Source organism: Phodopus roborovskii, unplaced genomic scaffold, assembly GCF_943737965.1.
Source record: "Phodopus roborovskii unplaced genomic scaffold, PHOROB, whole genome shotgun sequence".
Lineage (NCBI taxonomy): Eukaryota > Metazoa > Chordata > Mammalia > Rodentia > Cricetidae > Phodopus > Phodopus roborovskii.
This window is the reverse complement of record NW_026126651.1, coordinates 9,236,015-9,257,017: the sequence shown is the minus strand read 5'-3', so window position 1 is coordinate 9,257,017 and position 21,003 is coordinate 9,236,015. Positions and strand designations below refer to the sequence as shown.

Below are 21,003 nucleotides of genomic sequence, written 5' to 3'. Positions count from 1 at the left end.
TACTTGTTATCTTGTTTGTGTTATGGAATGTTTTTCTTCATCCTTCAACTATGACAGATACTTTTGGGAGTTATGCTACTTTAGTTTCACATTCATGGTCATCGAGAACTTGCAGTATATTGCTCCAGGTTTTTTTGATTTTCAAACTTTCTGTTAAGAAATCATCTGTTATTTTGGTAGATGTCCTGTATAAGTGATGTGTTTTTTTTTCTTCCTCTTACAACTTTCAGTGTTCCTTTTTTCTGCATATTTAATGTTTTAACTATGACAGGCTATAGGTAGATTCTTGTCTGGTCTTTTTTTTTTTTTTTGTTTTGTTTTGTTTTTTTTTTTTTTGGGTGTTCTGTGTGTCTTATATACATATATAGATATGTCATATACATATATGGACTTTTCTTAGTTTGAGCATGCTTTTTTGTATGATTTTGTAAATGATGTGGATTATATGATCTGGGATTCTCCTCCCTCATTTATGCCTATAATCCATCATTTGCCCCGTAGTTTCTGCGTGTTTATTTCCTATTGTTATTTTTAACTTTTCGTATTCTTTTCTTGTGTGGATTAATTCCTACACTTTATCTTTGAGTCCTAATATTTTGCTTTCTACTTGATTCATTCTACTCATAACAAATTTTGAGTTTTTAATTTCAATTTTCATCTCAGAATGAGTTCTCTTTCATGCTTCTGTAGTTTTTATTGAATCTCATTTTTAAACTTTCAATTGTTTTTGTCATTTCTTTAAGCTTGGTATCTGTTTCCTTGAGCATTACTCAGACTTTTCCTGTCTTTAAATTCAATTAGCTGTCTATGTTTTCTTCAATCTCCTTGAATTCTCTGGTGAAGTTTATAAACTTTTAAATTCTGTGTCCTGGGGTCTGAATAGTTAATTTCCGTTGGTTAACATTTTTTTTTTAATCACTGATGTGTTTGGAAAGGATTTTACCATTTCATATTATGGTTGTTTAAATGAAATGCCTCCCATAAGTCTTGGGCATTTAAATATGTTGTCCATGGCTGGTGGTTGTTTGGGGAGAATTAGGAGGAGTGACCTTTCTGGAGCAAGTTTGTCACTGGAGGTAGCTTTTGGGGTTTCAAGGGATGTATACTATTCAAGTTAGCCTTCTCTGTTTGCAGTTTGTGGATTGATATTTGAGCACTTAGCTGATGCTCTAGAGCCATGGCTGCTGCCATGCTTTCCATGATGGAACTATGAGACCGCAAGAAACCTTACTGTAAGCACAACTTCTATAATAAGATCCCCTTGTCATGGTGCTTTATCTCAGCAATAAAAACCCTAAGACAGACCTCAGTACCATGAAGTAGGATGTTGCTGTGAAGAACCTGGCCATATTGGTTTGAAGAGGACCATGGAATACCTTGAGAATTCAGAATACGAAGTCTACTGTGGATCAAGTTTGTAGATCAAATCTGAATAATGCAAGCGGGGATTGGGACTACCTAGTTACAGCTTGAAAGACAGTAGAGCTGGAAGCCTGGCATATTGTAGACTGACGTTTAGACTCAGGAATCTCTTCTAGAAAAGTGTAAAGGGAATGGATGGGATGGATATAGGTGGGTTAGTATATCTTCTTGTGAACTATTTTTACCAACTTTTAGCTATAGACAACTTACATTGTTATAGATTCTTGTCCATTGAAACTTATGTAAAATTAATTTTGTACTTCCATCTTGGACAACTTGTTGGTCTTAGTGCCTGTTCCACCAGTGTTCTGTGCAGAAAGTCATCTCTAGTGCCAATGAGTTTAAGATTATTCCTCACTGTCTCTTCTATCAGGTATTTAAGTTTATGTTGAGGCTCTTGGTCCATTTGAAGTCGTGTTTTGTGCAGCATGACAAATATGGGACTATTTGCACTCTTCTATGTTCAGCCATCTAGTTTGACTGGCAAGGTTTGCTGAAGATGTTGGCTTTTTTCTGAGTGAATTTCTGGTTTCTTTATATTAAAAAAAAATCTGACTTATATGTTTCTTGTGACATTTTGGCAAAGATTATAGCTGCTTTTCTTCGTGTTCTGAAGAATTTGTGTGAGGATACTCCAATATTAGTTCATTCATGTGGTTACTAGTAATTACTCTTATGCAATCTACAATGAGAAAGAACAAATGTGTCAGAAGGAAATATAAAATGTACAGCTTAAAGAGGAAAAAGACAGCATTGACAAGCTTAATATCATAGCCAGGGCTTGTACTGGAAGAGAGGCTGTAACTGTGAAGCATTTTAGGCATAGTTGGGAGAGGGCAATTCTGCACTGGAGTAAGGGAAGGATGCTCCAGGGCAAGACCCCATCCAGCTAAGGAGAGAAAGGGTTTAAGGAATCAGTAAAATCTGCTGCAGATATAATTCAAGGGAGCCAGGTTCCATCCCAAACTACCAGCTAATCTTGACAGTGTTATCCACATGGTACTAACTTTAGCATCGTGACGTATGAAAGAAAAATGGGATCATGAGATCTTTTCCCTCGGTTTCAGAGAGTTGTTGAGGCCAGGCAGCATATGTCAGGGAAGTCCCTACCTACATGAACGCAATGAGAAGGCAAGAGGTCCTGAGCAGCCATTAAATGATATTGTGAAAATAGAACCTAAATTGTGTTTGGAGACTCCCAGATATTAGAGATGCCAGACGTGTGAGCCATTTCAAGGAGATACACACAGAGTGGAACCAGACCAAGAGAGAGATGTCTTTTACAGGCCAGCAAAGCTGGAAGGATGGAGCCAACTAAGCCCTTTAATATTAGACATAGAGCTGTAGGATCTGGAGTTTGCCCGACTGGGATTGAGTCTTGCTTCGGTATTTTTCTCACTGTGCTCTGTTTCCTACCTTTTGGGATGTTGATGTATATTCTGGGTCATTGCATATTGGAAATGTGTCATTTTCTGTAATTTTACACGGGTTTAAAATGAAAAGAATAGCTTGAATCTCAGAGAGTACTTGGACTTTAGACTTTAAGAGACTGTGAAAGACTATGGGAACTTTTGAAGTTGGACTAAATACATTTTGTTTCATGATACATGTGACTTTGGAACTGTGGGAGTAGAATGTGGTGGCTTGATGAGCTGTCCCTCGCCAGTCTCAAGCTTATGAATACTTAGTCTGCTGTTGGTTGCTCTTTGGGGAGGATTAGGAGCTCTGGGCTTGCTGGAGGAGGTAAGTCACTGTAGGTGGGCTTTGAGGTTTCAGTGGATCTGTCACATTCCAGTTAGCCTTCTCTGATTTGTTTGTCCATTGAGATGTGAGTCCTTAGCTGCTGCTCCAGCACCATGCCTTCCTGCCTCCTTCTAAGCTTCCTGCTTTGATGGCCATGAATGAATTCTTATCCCTCTGGAGCTGTAAACCCCAAATGGCTCTTCCTTCTGTAAGATGCCTCAGTCATCATTTTCATCACAGCAATGAAAACCATAGCTAAGGCACAGGCTGGTTTGGGTTTTGAAGTGATAACTGGATGGATATGCAAACTTTTATCTTTTGTTTGCTGGGTGTCTGATGTAGTAGACACAGCCAGCTGGACTGGGATTCAGGATGAACGTCTCATTCCCAAGCCTGGAGAATAGGGGATAGATAGTGCAGGCCAGGCTCACTGGACTGGTATAGAGTCCTGGATGTGGGACTCTATTGGAGGGTCATGGTGAGTTCAGATGGATTAGAATTAGGAGGTTGGACTCTAGCACACAGGATGTGGGATGGAGAATGGATATAGTGTGGGGTTAAGACAAGGTAAGGTCTGGCCGTGCTGTCAATTTCGTGCAGTGTCTTATTTTAGACACCAACATGGTAAAGGTGCTTAAGGTGTCAATCCTTACCTTGCTGCACACAGACCAGCCCTCCAAAAGTGGGCAGTTTTCCACAATGGAAAGATGATGGCCAGGCTGTACACATGCATATGAGTTATTATCTCTTAAAACCAAAACCTAGCTGGCCCCTCCCAACAATAAAGAATATCTTCTGCTTGCAGAGCTAGAACCCAGACAGCCATCAGCCAGGCCACACCTTGACCTGTACTGTTGAATTTTTCAAGTCACTTTCCCTTGCCGAGATCTCTATTTATATGTTAAGCCTATGTTGGCTCCAGGGTGACAGACTGGAGGTCACTGGATGACTTGACCGGTTCTTCCAAATGTGCCTCATTAAAAACATTGCATTACACTGCTTCTACCATCACTTGTCACTTCAGTTGGTGTTTTAGACCGATGACCGAGCCCCGCCTGTGGCTACTGAAGCAGGAGTCTCTACCCTAGGTCTCAGGTTACACTGTCACATTCATTAGTCTTAAACTTAGTTGTCTTGGACTTTGGCCTGTGTTGGAACTCAACCTAATGTCTGTAAGTACTTCCAGTGAACCTGGGAGATAAGAGCAAAGGACTTCCTGGATAGAGAATGCAGAGGCTGTCTGTCTGGGCTAAGAAGCAGAGCACCATGCTAGGAAGCCTTTCGAAACAGGGATTCAAGGGACAACGAAATGAACAGTGTGCGGCGGCCGCTCAGGACCATCCTTAGTAAGGAGTGCCTGCTGATTTGGGATAAGGCTGTGGACGTTCTGCGGCTGAACAGAAATCCCCAAGAGCCCTATAAGACAAGCCAGCAGAAATGTTATTTCAGGGCCCTCCGTAATCTGCTTGTTTTGATCACAACTCCCAAATCTACACAGTAGGAATAGAAACAGACTGTGAATCCAGTTCCCCAAAGAGAGTGATGTAGATACTGAGAAGGAGCAGATAAAGCTGTTCCACTATGCAGAGAATATAGTTGACCTTCTCCGTCGGTGTGTTTACTATCCATGGGCATAGGAGCCATGGGTCAAATTCTTGTGGAAAACAATTACATATATACTCAACAGGATGTTTTCTTGGTCATTGTTACTAAATACTGCAGTATAACAACCATCTGCATAACATTTGCATAATTCTATGTACTATGAGTCACACATGCACACACAAATACATACACAAACACATGCACACAAACATTTACACATAGACATGCACATATACACTTATACACACATGCAGTGCACACACACATGCACACATGGATATGCACAACACACACACACACACACACACACACACACACACAATTTGTAAGTCTCTTGAACTTGTCCAGCTCATCCAGGGATAACAATTGAAGAATCTACCATTCAAGAACATCTAAGAAGTCTCACTGACTCACTGAGAATGATGCTCCAATGTAGGCACAGCCCCCAGGGCAAGGGCTCCCTTCTGCTCCCCTTTAATCTCTCCAGTCTAGATCAACTACGTCAGGGGCTCTGGCCTGCCTCATCCTGCCCCTGCTTCCCCCAGTGACCCTTGCTCTAGGGGTGGACTTTGAATGGTGACTAGCTTTGATCGTCTATTTGTATTTTGTGAGAGGGACAAGAGCTTCTACTTTTCTTGGCACTTCAGTCTGGATTGTAGCTCCTTCCTACAAATGGGGCCAGTAGAAGGGCAAGAATGGGCCTTCCTCGAAGGAGGGCCTCATGGATTATACTAGAGGGCAGATTTCAGGCTAGAAGCAAATGACTCTGCACAGCAATTTAAATGCATACAAAAAAAAATCAACAGTGCTAATAAGGGCATTACGCAATTATGAAGCCGGTGTAATTCTATATCTCTCCCTACTCACTTAAAAAGCACCCACATTGAATAGCGTCGTCCATGTAATAGCAGTGTCGTTGTAACGTGTAGAACTGTAATATACAACAACAGAGAGGGAGATAAAGAGGAGTAAGACTGGAAGCGAGTGAGCTTAAGGACAACCCAGGCTGATGGGCTTCTTCCCTTGGGCGGAAAAGCAGTGATGGGTTTACCCCACGGAGATACAAAGGCATGCTCACCTTTCATTCTTCCTTTCCATGGGAAAACATGAATTTTGACATTAATGCCTCAAAAGTAAGATTGCTAGAAGGCTAGAGGATGACGAAGCAAAGAAAGTATCATGATGGCCAATGGGTACAATAAGTAATGTGCAGCACCTTTATCTGCTAGAGAAATGAAAATGAAAACAAGAATGGCTTATGGCCCCCATCTATTTTATCTAAAAGGCGGGGTTTAAAATTAAGAAAAAAATACTGACAGCAGCAAAGACATTTGGCAATGTGGGATGAGAGCTACTGGAAATGCAAAACCAGTTGTGAAAGGAAAGGGCTTGGCAGGTTCTTACACATTTAAAGATGCTGCACAGTATGACTCTAGAGCCCACTTCTGGATATTCATATGAGAAAAATGAAAACATATTCCCGCATACAAATAACCTCACACATTAATATTTATAAATGCTCTGTTCATAATTGCTTGTGCTGATCTGAATGAGAATGCCCCCATAGACTCGTAAATTTGAATGTTGAATTCCAGAGAGTACAACTGTTTGAACAGGATTAGATGATGTCAAGGTGTGTCCTTGATGGAGAAGATATGTCCATAGAGGTTGGCTTTGATGTTTCAAAAGCCAACACCAGGCCCAGTCTCTGTCTCTCTTTCTCTGTGTGTCAGTATCTGTCTCTCCTTACCCCAACCCTCTCCATCCCTCCCTCCCTGCCTACTGAGGATTGGGATGTAAAGGTCAGAAGTGCTTCTGTAGAGCCATGCCTTCCTACCTGCTGCCTTGCTGTCCACCATGGTAATGGACTGACCTTCTAAACCTGTAAGCAAGCTTCCCAATTAAATGTTTTCTTTCAGAAGAATTGTCTTGGCCATGGTGTCTGTGGTGGTTTAAATAAGAACAGTCCCTGTAGGTAAAGGTTCATGTGTTTGAATGAGTAGGGAATGGCATTATTTGAAAAGATTAGGAGGTGTGGCCTTGTTGGAGGAAGTGTGTCATTATGGATGGGCTTTGAGGTTTTAAAAGACCAAACCAAACCCAGTGACTCTCTCTTCCTGCTGCCTGTAGATCCAGATGTAAAACTCTTCAGCTAGCTCTCCAACACCATGTCTGCCTGCATGCTGCCATGAGGATAATGGACTAAACCTATGAAACTGTAAGCAAGACCCAATTAAATGCTTTCCTTCACAACAATAGAACAGTATAAGACATTGTTAAATGCTGAAGAGTACATGGTAACTTTCAAACTTGGAGATCGCCCTTTGATGAAAAAATATTAAGTAAAATAGGCACGTCTGATTCATATAATGGGTTGGGAAAATGTCCAAGGCATTTTCCTAGGTGAAAGAAAGCATCAAGAAGTCCTCCTCAGAAGAGAACCTCACAAGATTGTAACCAGGAAGGACTGATCAGTGGTGGCCAGGGCAGTGCCTAGGGGTATGGTATGACAGAAGTGTTTGGTATATCTAATATGCGGACAGTTATACAAATACATACATACACTTAAAATCTATAAGACACATGGTGCCTCAATGGGACAAAAAAAAAAAATAGAGCCGAAATTCAATAGTAGTGCTTTCAATAACACCGAAAGAAACAAATATGCAAGGAAGAGCTGACCAAGAGGCATCTACCCTGCTCTGTAGTGAACTGCAATCCTTTACTGAGAGAAGTTGCAAAAGAACTCAACAAAGCTTTCTGGATTCACCAGCTCCCTACGCTGCCCCTGCTGACTGACATGGTGCTGCATGGGGTTATAGGGTCATATTTGTGATGAAGTCCCGTGCTCACGACCAGAGGGAGGAGTTAGCAAAGGCCAAGGCACGGCATAGAAAACCCTTACAAGCATCTTAACAACTACCATGGGCCTCAGTATGCCTTTGCTCAGCCAGCCAGGTCTTCACTAGTGTTCAGAGCGCAGGCGTGCCCCTGGCAGGGCCCATGACAGAAAGACAGGGGTTATTGGACTGGGTGCTCCAGGGCTGGGCACCAGCACAGGTGAATGTTTAAATGAAAAACCTGGAGCAGCAGTCACCGCACTTGAGAACAGATGCCACGAAGCCTTTGGCCAGCTTTGAGTTTTGCTTTGATGTATTCCATCCCGTTTCTCCTGGGCATTTGGCTTCCAAGTGTTATAATGGGCGTGTTAGTTGGCTGTGGCAGCTGACATAGTGCCACAGGCTGGTACGAGACACTGAGTTCTTCATTCATCCTTGATTCTGGAAGTGTCTGTTCCTGGGCTCGATGGCTTAGAGAAGAAGGAATCCTCACACTGACAAGGTCCTCCCCATTTTTTATGGAATCCTATCCACTCTGACAGTGTTCTTTCACTTTGCCAGAGTCCTCCCCACTCAGATGGAATTCTCTACAGGCTGACAAACTCTGACCTGTTCACCACCTGACAGCCTTGTTCCCATCACTCTGACAGAAAGTCTCTCTACTGTATTTGAGTCCTCTCCACTCTGTTAAGGACTACTGATCTTCCCACCCCCATTTCTCCCTTTGTAGGTTTGGGGGAGTTGGTCTGTGTAGAGCTGGCCTCTCATCCAAGGCCTCTGTCTTCATGGCTGTCTCCTGCATTTGGTTGATACACTTTGTCCCAAGACACCCGGCCCTCTGCCTATATGCTATCTGTGTCTCCTGGGACCCAGCACAGTGTGGGTAATGAAGTGAACAAAACATTTTCAGTAACAGAGGAACCGGGGAGACTGGAAGGGAAGTGTGGCTAAGGGCATGTGAGGAGGCCACAGAGTCCCCTAAGGTAGGATGACTGCAAGACTTGAAGAGTACAGCTGAGACTCAAACCATGGCAGATTTGAGGAAGTAACTCTGAAAATAACATATGTCCATTAGGCCTCCATCATGATAAGAAGAAATAAAAAGACTTCATCTCATTTCATCTGCAAATTTTCAGATTAGTGATGGCAACTGTCTTGGTTACCTGGTGTCCGTGATGATTATCTTATAAAGAAAACTTGACAGCAGCTTTAATTTTTCTTCTCCCCTGCCTCCTTCGCTTTCAATACCCCCAACCCTTCTTCTCGTCTTTCTTCCTCTCCTGTCCTTTTCCTTTTAACGAGAGGGTGTTGCTGGGCTGGGCTGTGCTGATCTCTGACTCATGCTCCAGCTCCTGAGGCTGGCTCCTTTTCCCCATGACTGTGTGTGCATGCTCAGCAGCATGCTAATGGGAGGGAGCTACCCTGGGAGACAGACTCTGCTGGGCTCACCAGAGGTGAGTGTGGCCAGCAGCCACAGGCCAGAAGTGAGTCAACTGGGGAGACCTGATTTTTGAATCTTTCAGAAGTTACAGATGGATATTATTATTAAGAAGCATGGTTTTTCTTCTGTTTTGTCAGATTGTTCCACATGCTCCACAACTCCCAGCTCATTTTGGCATCATTAAGCCCTCTAATTACTAACACAGAGATAAGCACAGGACCTCCACCAACACAGGGATGTACAGCGGGAGGGTTCTGAGCAACGCCACCGTTACATTTAGTGGAATTTCAGACAAGTTTCGTCCATTGCCAATTATGAATTGTGCAAAATGCTGTTTATTTTTAGAAAGAATTTATAAGAGTGCTTTTTCCTTGGTGGAAACGATGGATGATTAATGCCATTACAAAGAAAGTTTATGAGAGAAAGGAAAACATCTCTCTGTGGGTGAGAGTGTTGCACCAACACTTAGTCAAATGTGGACACAATAAAACATGCGCACTACTCAGCCCTACGCACTCTTAACCAAGAGTCTGTGGCAAGATTTCAGAATGGAGAGCAGGTTGCCCGCCCTTCCCACAGTACAACACTGGGGGATGCTCCTTTCTGCTTCAGGAAATGAGCATGAGCTTGGACTCGCTCCTGCTTCTTCAGCCTCTGCCTCATGGACAGTCCATGAATAATCCACACAGAATTCACACGTGCTGAAGTTCCTGTGGTGCACAGAAGATGGGCCATATGGAGCCAATTCTACCACAAAAGCAAGACGCAGAGAAATGAAATAGGAGTTCAGTCTGAGCAGTTGCAAGTTAAGTCTAAGCCAGGGTAAGGAAGCCCAGGTGTATGAGGATGAAATGGCACTGGAATTTAACAAGACCCAGTGGCCCTATTTTTCAGACAAAGTAACCAAGGCCGAGGAAGGTTGGAAATAATAATGTAGGTTGTAGACATAGTGGAAGAAGACCCTTCTCTTCTGTCTCTTTTCACATATGGCATGAAATCATACCTTCAAATGATAGCTACTCCCTCCCTCCCTCCTCCCCTCCCTCCCTCCCTCCCAGTCATGTCCAGAAAAGGTATTTTTCACAGAGAATCAGAGGCTCCGTGACTTTGTGGATGCACAAGACTCAACGTTCTAGGCCTTTCGTAGAAGGGCCATTGCCTCCTGGTCCAGAATACGTCATCCACTAAAAGCAGGGTTTGGGAGCCCTTCCTCTCTTGTACAGTTTCAAACCTTCACTTTAAACTGGCAAAAGAAGAGGAGATGCAGGATGGGGATGAGAGTCAGGGACCAGGAAAGCAATCTGCTGAGAAGGGCCTTTGGCTGTTCTGCCTATTACAGTGCAGTAAAACACCCATTAGAGGAAGGGTTAATCGGGCTACTAGGGTTCAAAATAACTGACACACGCAGTAACTTTGGCGCGATTCTTCAAGTTCTGTTCTCTACTCCAGTGAGATAAAAATAAATGGATGAAAGTGTGTGTATCCTTGATGAGCTTTGAGCAGAAGGTGGACACCATTTATGAATGGGCTCTCACGGAGCTGAGTGGAATGCATTCGCTCCCAGGCGGTACCTAGAGACCACTGCTCAGAGCCATGCCTCTCTGCCAACACATGCAGTTGCCAGATGAGCAAGTGGTCCCCAGACTCACTCCTGAAAATCATTAAACCTAGCCTTTTCTGCTGGCATTAGTACTGGCCACTTTGACACTGATGGCCTGTCAGGGACTCTAGCCTTCCTTGGGAGACATTGCTAGTCTCGTCTTACCCCTTAAGTTGGAAGGCCAATGTTAAAAGAAAGGAGTTAGTAGTTATACGCAGCTGTGTATGCCACTCTGGCCACTCACATATCATATTTAAGTGTGTTGGATGTGTTGTCTATTTGGTAAAGCCATTTACTCACAAGCCATCAGTCACACCAGGTCCTGGCACCTGAGGAAAACAGGCTGCCTCCCTGATCCAGTCTGTTCTGAAGGGATGCTACATTAGTCACTGTTCTATTGCTATGAAGAGACACCATGGCCAACACAACTCTGATAAAATAAAGCATTTAATTGAGGCTTTGCTTATAGCTTCAGAGGGTTAACCCATCCTCACCATGACAGGAAGCATGGCCCACAGAGGCAGGGAAGAAAAAGGGAGGGAGGGAGGGAGGGGGAAAGAGACAGAGACAGAGACTGACTGGACCTGTCTTGAACTTTTAGGTTTCAAAGCCCCTAGTGACATACCTCCTCCAACAAGGCCCCACCTCCTAATCCCCAATGACTCATCAACGGGGGACTAAACACACAAATACATGAACCTATGCGGGGCAATGTCACTCAAAACACCAAGTTTTGCTATTTGTTGAATCTTCCACTGGGTTTGATCTTGACCAGTGCCTGTCAGCATGGCCTCTGAACTCCTTGATTAGCAGTTCCCACTCAGTCTCCTGCTCAATGAGACCATCCTATGCCTGTCAACTCCACATCCTAGGGACCTTATTCTACCCTCTGTCAGTGAAACAGACTGGGGGTTGTCCGTCTTCTGAATGGTCTGGGAAACACTGCTCATACCGTGCATGTCTAGCCTGTGTGTGTAGAGCTGTTATCCATGTGAGTTCTTAGGGCTTCCATTGCGGTTTTCCAAGTGCTGCATTTCAACGGCACACCCGGCACACCCACACCTCGCCTAACCATAAGTGTCCATACCTCAGAGGAAGCACGTTCATTTGCTTGGAGGACAGGGAAGAGAGCTGCACTGCTGGACAGTTGTCCAGTGAGCACTGTTTGCTGTGTCCAGCTGGTAGCCCTTCTCTATCAAAGAAATGGAGACTTCTACGTCCTTCAAGGGAGACAAAACAAAAGCTCGGCTCTTTCCATGCCAAACGACAAGGTTCCATCCATTTTCAGCTGCCCCTCTGCATCTGTGGCCACTGCACCAGCTTCAACCACCTGCAGAGAAAATAAACTTTTTTTTTTTAAAGAATTTCATACAGTTCCAAAAGGCAGCATTTGGATTTGCTGTGTGCTGGGGGCTTTGCTGAGTCCAGTGGAACCTACCATGGTGTGATCTCCATTACACTCTTCTGGTGTTCTCTGGGGGTCATTGGCCAGGCCAGGTCACTCTCCTTGGGCCCCTTCAGGCACTGCATACCTATGCCTGTGGTGCATGTGTCTGGACAAAAGATATACCGGACAAAAGATATACTTGTCATTATTTCCCAAAGAACTCCTTATGCTACCTCGACATTGTGTTTGGCATTCTGAACCATCCAGACGTGAGTAGACACACACGAGAGGAAGGGTACTTTGCTGTGCTGTGGGCGAGATGAACATCTATGGATTTTGCTGGATGAGATGAACATCTATGGATTTTGCTCGATGAGCAGTGCTGAAATTAGTCCTCTGAGGAACAACTGCACGAACCACGTCCACACGGAATTTCATTGAGTTGTGAGCACAAAAGAACAGTTATCTAAGCTTCTCCTGCCTCATAGTATGTACACAAAGATGGAAAGGGATAGAACCTAGCAGTGTAACCACTATCACACTTATGAGAAAGTGCTGGAAGGGCTGCCACCAAGGTTCTTGGGTGCCTGATGGTATGCCCTTGGGTAGGACTCTTGAGCATTATTTCCTGCCTGGCTCTTGACTACATTGTTGAGATTTTTTTTCTTTTCCATCAACTCATTTGATCACCACAGGACCATGGAGAATCATCCTCCTTTGTACGTCTGAAGCATTGTCTCCATGCTCTTACCTTCCCACGAAAGACGGGAATATACAGGTAGAGCTACGTCTTACATTATTATTATTTTCTTGACTTGAGATCCTGTTTGCAGAAATCTTTAAAACATAGCTTCTTACTGGCCCGGCCACTACCCAGCCAATGTCGGCAGCTTCTTTCTGCCCGTGTCACTGAGATGACAAGTATGTGTTTGCTGCTGTTTCTCCCATATGCTTCATTTTTCCTTTTCTTATTGAAAATGATTCATAGCCAACCTGGTGTGAGTGATTGTGTGTGTGTGTGTGTGTGTGTGTGTGTGTGTGTGTGTGTGTGCAAGGTATGTATACATTCATATCTAAAGAACCACCTTAGGTACCCACGTGCATGGATATTAGTACCTAATACAGAATTCTCTAACACATACAGCCTAAGCAATCCTCTCCCCCCACCGTATACTTTAAGTCCCCTCTGAGTGGCTCCTAATACCAGTGCAATGCAGATACCGCCTAAGTAGCTGCTGCATTTTATTCTAACAACGACATGAAATTCTGTATATGTTCAGTAGAAGCTCAGCATTTTCCATCATGTTTGGTCAAACTTCAGGATGTGGACCCTCACAATTACAAAAGCTGTGCAGTTTTCAGAAGAGGAGAGGCACACTTCGCTTAAATCTGCTTTCCCTTGTGAGTTTCCAGAGTGCCGCCGCCGAGCCCCTTTTAGGAGCCTCAGTGGTGGATGAATGTGCTATGTCTACATAACTGGTCCTCAGGCTCCGGGTAGCTCTGGATGATTCTGCCCTGATTGGGTGGGGGCTGTTGCTGCTGCCTGCCCTTCCAGACTCTGTGCTGGTTTTCTCTTTTCTCTTTTACAGCTACTTCCCAGCTCCCTGCTTCTGTTCTGGGAAACTTCTTTTCCCACGATAAGTCTCTAAGCACAGTCATAGCACTCAATATGTGCTAATTAACCTTATTTCCCACCTCTGCTCAAAGAGCTGTGTGCTCATTAAACATTCTTTCTGCCTTGTCACCAGCCAGATTTGATGTGTTTAACCCATACTTGTCACTAAGCTGCTGGGTTTTAGCCCCAAGTTCATGACTTCTGTGTCAGTCAGTTTTTCTTTTCTTCTATAAAACATAGGGTTTTTTCCATATAATATTTCCTGATTTGCCCTCTCCATACTTTTCCCAGTTCTAGTCTACTCCCCTCCCCATCTGGAAGTACCCCCCCCTTTCTATCTCTCTGTAGAGAACGAATAGGCCTCTAAGGAATAATAATGAAGGAAGATAAAACCAACTGGAGTAGCCAAAGCAAACAAAGAGAAGCAAAGGCGCCAAAGGAAACGTCAGGAAATGAATATTGATGCAGAGACACACAGGTTTGCACACTCGGGGATCCCATCAGAACCCCAGACCAGAAGCCATAATATACAAGGTTTAAAAGAAGAAGAAGAGGCAAGAACATTATGAGACAAAGAACCTCCTGTGCTGTTGATTTCATTTTCTATTGGCCACCTGCTGCTGGGCATGGGGTCTGCCCTTACGAGTAGTTTGTTTCCCTAGTGAGACTTCTGTGGGGAAAACTATGTTTTCCTTTGGGAGCCGTTATTAGCTGGAGATAGGTTCTAGGCTAGGGGCGGGAGCTTGTGTCCACTTTTCCTTTCAGTTAGGACCACACCTGGTGCAGACCCTGTGCAAGCTGTCACAGTGCAAGCTGTCACAGTCCATTTGAGTTCGTATGCACTTCTACGTTCTGCATCCTTGTGTCCAGGAGGCCTTGATTCCTTGGTGTTCTCCATCCCCTCTGGCCCTTAAACATTTTCTGTCTCCTCTTCCTCGGGGTTTTCTGATCTTTGTTTGAGGGGAGGGATTTGATGGAGATATCACATTTCTGCCTGGGTGTTCTAAGGTCTCCCTGCATAGTGTCTGGCTGAAGGTCTTTATATGTATTCCCATCTGCTGCAGGAGGGAGCTTCTTTGAAGGTGGCTGAGCGAGGCATGGATCTATGACTATAGCAGAATGCCATTAGGATTGATGTTGTTGCTATCTTCGTTTAGCAGGACAGCAGTGTTTGGTTTTCCCCTAGGTCCATGACTTATCCAGTCTCAGGTTCTTGACCAGCCAACCAGCCATGGATAAGGGTTCAATCTCATAGAGAGGGCCAGCTCAAACCACAAGCTTTGTGCCATGATTGCACCCATATATCTTGCAGGCAGATCACTAATGTAGAGCAAAGGGTTTGTAGCTGGTTTGATGTTAACCTTTCTCCTTTGTCAGTATGCAGAGTGCCTTTCGGTACCACGAACACTGTCACCAGAGATGAAGGCTCTAGGTATGCACCAGCTTGAGTTTTCTGTGTTCAGTGAGCTGTGTAGGTTGTTTCCAGCAATAGACCCTAACCAATAGAAATAACCTCGGGTTGTTTGACGGCTCCTATGGGTCCCTTTCGGCTAAGAACTCAACTAGATGTTAACCCATCCCCAGTACTGGAAGCTTCTTTTGGTGATGGGAGGTGTAAAGTTGGGGCTTTGTTTTCCTCGTTACTTGGAGATTTCATTTACATATTCATATATAGATGAAAGTTTCTACTGTATTAGGTTTTCATGATTCCTCAAATGGCCCCTAGTTTTAGCTGTACCCCCACACATCCCTGCCCTCGCTCCCCTCTTCCGCCTTCTTTCCCTCTGATCCTCCCATTCCACACCCTCCCCTGTCCATCCATACTATTCTCTTTCCACACCCTTCCCGGACTAGCCCCTAACTCTATACATAACCCCTGTTGTTATATGGATTGTAGCTTGCTCATCAATGTCTTAGCAGCTAACAGAATACATGCCATATTTGTCTTCCTAGGACTGAGTTAACTCACTCAGAATGTTTTTTTTTTTCTCCTAGTTTCATCCATTTACCTACAAACTTCGTTTTTTAACTATGGAGTAATATCCCATTGTATAAATGTGCCACATTTTCTTTATCCATTCATTTATTGACAAATATCTAGGTTGTTTCCAATTTCAGGCTACAATGAGCACAGCAGTAATAAACATAGTTGTGCAAGTGTCTCTGTAATTGATCGTAGGATCCTTTGGGTATATGCCCAAGAGTGGTATATATGGATCTTGAGGTGGATGGATTGCCTTTTTCCTGAAAAATTACCTCACTGATTTCCATAGTGACTGTACAAGTGGGTACATTCTTACCAGCAGTGGATGAGTGCTGACTTTGTCCCGTATCTTTAGCATCATTAGCTACTGTCATTATTTTTTATTGATCTTGACCGTTCTGACTGATGTAAGACGAAATATCAGAGTAGTTTTGATTTGCATTGCCCTGGTGAATAAGGATGCAGAATGTTTCATAAGTGCTTCTCCGCCACTTGAGTTTCTTCCTTTGAGAATTCTGTTTAGATTTGTACGCCATTTTAAAGTAAAATTGAGTTGTTTTTTTTTTTTTTTATCTTGATGCCATATATAAAGTGGACACTGCTCTGCCCTGTTTCCTGTTTCTTGATAGCCGTAGCACACACTGTGTTATGTGTAAAGAATGGATGCTTGCTCAGGCCAAATTTCTGGAAGCTGGATGCCCAAGGGCATGGTGCCTTATTGTTGAGTATTGACACAGTCCAGGGGAGGAACAGCCTGCTGCTTTCAGTCTCTCTTCTTTTAATTACCAATTGCTGGACTTAACCAAGCTGTGTGTATGTGTGTGTGTGTGTGTGTGCGTACAAATATACATATATATGCATATGTATATGCATAATATATATATATATGTTCATTTTATATCCCTTCCCCTTTCTCCCTCTCCCTCCCTCTCTCCCTCCCTCCCTCCCCTCCCACATCTGACTCCATTCCCTCCCTCCCCTCCCTGTGGAGGTCACAACACAACTTTCAGGAGTTCAAGCTCTCCTTTCACCATGGGTTCCTTGGCTCAATCTTAAATCTTCAGGCTTGCCCAGCAAGAGCGTTTCCTGCTGAGCTGCTTCACCAGCCCATCTTCCTTCTCCTGAAAAGCTGTGAATGCCATGATAGGGACCTGACCTTCAAGACCTTCTCATCCCAATTACACTCCAGACACTAGGCCTTCTAACAGAAATTTCCAACATTTTCACTTTCAGTGAACGCACACAAACATGCTTTTGGTTTTCTCTGACCAGAATCCAAACTGTGTGTGTGTGTGTGTGTGTGTGTATGGTATTGTGACCCTAAAACACACTATTTTTGAATTTGAGATTTGTCTCATTTGACTGGAAAACAAGCTCCCTGATGACAGTGACCTTTTCTGCATGTAAGTGCTGTGTTTCTGAGGGCTCCAGGGCTTAGCATGGTCAGTGTAATAAAGCAGTGGTAAGGGAAACATTAGTTAACTGAATGCTAGCGAATCTCGGGGGCCTTCTTTTCCTGGAAGCTTAATTGAAAGGAGAATTACCTGGTTCATTGGAAGCTACTGAGTTCATGCTCTGTAAACGCACTAGAATTTTAACATCTAATACATAATGGAAACTATGAATGACCAAGATTTTGAGATCGGCTCCTAAGCCCACTTTTTCCCCGGGCTCCTCACAGTGTGGTTAGAGACACCCACAGAGATGGACAAGGCAGAGAGCTGCCCTGCGTTCTGTGGTGTTCTCTGATCTCACAACAAGGTTGTAGTGAGCCTGTGAACTCTGGAACAACAGCTTCTAGCACTGGACCTTTGCCTTGTGACCCTAACCACTAACATCCCCCAACCTTCTCTTAACATCAAGATTGCCTTAGGTGGCTTTTCAGTACAGGTTTGTGCTGTTTATTTCTTTTATGTTGTCCTCCTCTTCCTCATCCTCTTTCTCCTCTTCCTCTTCTTCCTGAGGTTGTGTCATTTAGGAAGACTGTTGAATAACGGTGTGTTTGTTACTTCATAAGCCGGTATTTATAAATTACCAGCTCACGGTGCTCAGCATCCTGATTTCTGGTTCATCATTTCATTTTCCTTTTTTACACATTTAGGAAGAGGACTTCATTTCCCTCACTGTATAGAACATCTACTCTGAGGGATCATACAAGGAGTCAAAGTTCAGTTTACTTTAGGCTGTGTACCATGCCCTGAAGGATATGCTCCTCACTCCTCAACCCCCATCAGATCGCATGTTCTCGTGTCAACGTAAGGTTAACAAATAATGCATCAAATTCAATCATACTGTTTGCTGATAATATCAATATCTGTTGCATGTGACTACGTTAAACCAGATGGTTTATTAACTACTCACGAAGGAAGGAGTGGGAGGGTTTGTATGAGTATGTGGAGGAAAACTAAACTTTTGACAAAGACAGCAAAACATATTAAAATTCTGTCTCCTTAAATCTTTGAAGCCCTGTGAAAGGGATGGCCCCTTACAAGGAGGAAAGGATTTAGGAGCAGGACAAAGGGGAGCAGTTCACCTACCCTGTCACATCTCCTGGGTTTCAGGTTCCTATGCAACCGCCGGTCTCCTTCATCAGGAGGAAAGGTTGACAGAAGATTAAGGGAAGGTATCTTTCCTCTGTTTCAGGAATACCAAATTGATATATTTTTTGCTCAGACCTGGACAGACAGCCGCCTTCGCTTCAACAGCACAATGAAAATACTCACTCTGAATAGCAACATGGTTGGCTTGATATGGATCCCAGACACCATCTTCAGAAACTCTAAGACAGCAGAGGCTCATTGGATCACCACGCCCAACCAGCTCCTCAGAATCTGGAATGATGGGAAGATCCTGTACACGTTAAGGTAAGATGTTGTATGGTTCAGCTTTTTTAACGGACTTGTAGTTAACAGAATCTAAGGCAGCATTACCTGTGCTATACCCAGGAAGCATAAACGGAAGAGAATAGATCTATTCAAGGCCTGACTTGTGAAAAACAGGACACCCTTCTGTCTGAAATATTTGTCTTCCTGGGGCTAAGGGCTGCCAAGTGTTGTCATGGGACACAAAGGACTGCAGTAAAACCCCAGATGGGGACCCCCTGTGCAGCAGACGTTCTCTCCAGGGTGCTGCCACACACCCATCTTTTAAAGTCTGTGTGGTCTTCCTGGGACCTTGACTTCCAAAGACACTACTTCCTTTGTCTAGAGAAACACATTAATTCTTCTGCAAGGTAGGTCACAGGAGCAAGGAAAGAGGGACCTTAAAGAGGGCCCTCCGAAGAACTCAGAACCCCATGGGAAAAGTCTCTCTCCTTAAAAGAAAAGGGAATGATTGAGGAGCCTGACAAAGACCTACCCTGCTTTAGGATTCAGATTCCTAGGCACCTGACTCCTTTCCTGGGCTGAAAGGCATTCCAGACTGACCATAAATTAAGGGAAAGCAACTTCCTTTGAAACACACCGCTTTCTCCACACTCCCTCAAGCATCTCTTCCTCATTACTTCTAACACGCTCCTTCATTCCATAGTCAGTACAGAGATTTTAATTATGAGTGATCATGGCACGGAGGAGAAAAGTCTCCACTGTAGACACATACTGAAATCAAAATGCGCAGACAATATCCAAGTCCTAGGAAAGGAAGTTTCTGGACAGGGACCAACAGAGAGAACAACAAAGAGCCACAGCAGGGAAGTTTGGGGATGCAATGAGCTAGGAAAGACAGGAGTTGTTACAGGCTTTTCATTAGCCGCAAAGGCAAGGAAGGAGACTGGGAAGAGAAGCTGATCAACGAAAAAGTACGGAGCCTGGCTTGTCCTAGATCCTTGATAAGAATTTTGACACAGAGGGAACATGAAATGTGCTCACCTAACACCGCTGCCACCTGCCCGGGGCAATAGAGAGAGGTATCTATCCAAAGAATAAATGCCGTGGGAGTGGATGGATTTGGCCTAATACCTCTGTGACCCAACCTACCAGCTTCAAGTGGAAGGACGTTATCCAGACAAATGGAAATAGTGCCTTAGAAAGCAATGGCCGCCCCCCCCCCCCACTGTGACTTGACTCATGTTTCTAGGCATGGCTGGAGTTTTCCTAGAATTCCCTCTACTACTGATAGTTATAAGGAAAACAGAATAGCACAGTAAGAAAGCAATCAAGAGGGTGCCACTTAGTGAACCTCAGTGAGCGGGACAGTGTGTCCTGGCGTTACAACCCACCCTACTCGCGTGTGTGCACGCGAGCGCATGCGCATGCGCATGCCTTGTGATGCCTACCCTGGAGCCCTTGGCTATCTATGCTGCTGCTGATACTGGTCTTTTCCGTAGGCTCACCATCAATGCAGAATGCCAGCTGCAGCTGCACAACTTCCCCATGGATGCGCATGCCTGCCCCCTGACCTTCTCTAGCTGTGAGTACTCAGGCGCTTTACACCTGGGTGGGGAGCTCTGGGGCAGGGCCTGGCTGGGCTGCATCTGGTTTCCAGTGTACAGTCGGATTTTGTTGGTAACTCTGTTACTACACAACCAGAAAACAACAGTAATAGCTGCGTCTTTGGCCACCAAGGGATGGTTTTACTCTAGACTTTGTTGCACAGAACATTGCAAAGCAGGTAACTTTGACTAAGGAATGAGTGACTTCTGTTACTGATGATGGTATTAGAGATTGATGGTGCGTTTACTCCCCAAGAAGATGGATACTTATGAGCTGTGCTTTTTTTTTTTTTTTTTTTTGCAATCTTTTCCCACGTATTTTTATGTCTAATATTTTAAATATTTGACTTTTAATGAAGAAGGTCAGATCTTCCCTTTGGCTGTACTTATAACTTCTCCTGGAACAGATGGTTGCCAATTTAGATGATTCCTAACACAGAGTGCATGAGCACATCCACAAGGAAATATCAAATATCAGATGCATTTGCTGACTTACAAAGCTTTTAAGTAAAGGTCAATATGGAAATGCAACTATTGAATTTATGGTGGTTTATTTTAAACGTATTAATCACCAAGTACTTACATATGTATGCAAGACTCCCAAACACTTAAATAACTGTAGTGGCTTTCTTTAAAACTGAATATAAGGTATGCCCCCGGCAAATCTGTGGGAGGAGTCCCAGGCAGAGAGACTGCAGGATCTGGGGACAGACACACTTTAGAACTGACTTTAAGTTCAGAAAAATCCAAGATGCAACACAGATTTTCACCGACTTGGTTTAAAAAAAAAAATCTCTCATGTAAAGAACAGTTATTGACTACCTGAAGCTAAACTTACTGTATGTGTTGATGGCACAAACGGCTGGTGTCCAGCTTGAATGTGCGCATCTCTAGTGCGGTAAAGTTACATACAGATCCCTTTGGGCAGCTTTTCTCT

The 21,003-nt window shown here is 43.9% G+C and overlaps 1 protein-coding gene across 2 annotated transcripts in view; it reads left to right on the top strand.

Moving 5' to 3' along the window:
- The window catches only part of Gabrg3 (gamma-aminobutyric acid type A receptor subunit gamma3), a 462,959-nt gene that overhangs the window by 267,782 nt on the left and 174,174 nt on the right, over positions 1-21,003 (top strand). For both annotated transcript variants that reach the window (XM_051174265.1, XM_051174264.1), the window contains exons 4-5: positions 18,281-18,501; positions 19,962-20,044. In XM_051174265.1, the coding sequence (XP_051030222.1) occupies positions 18,281-18,501; positions 19,962-20,044 (304 nt within the window). The remainder of the gene's footprint in view (positions 1-18,280; positions 18,502-19,961; positions 20,045-21,003) is intronic.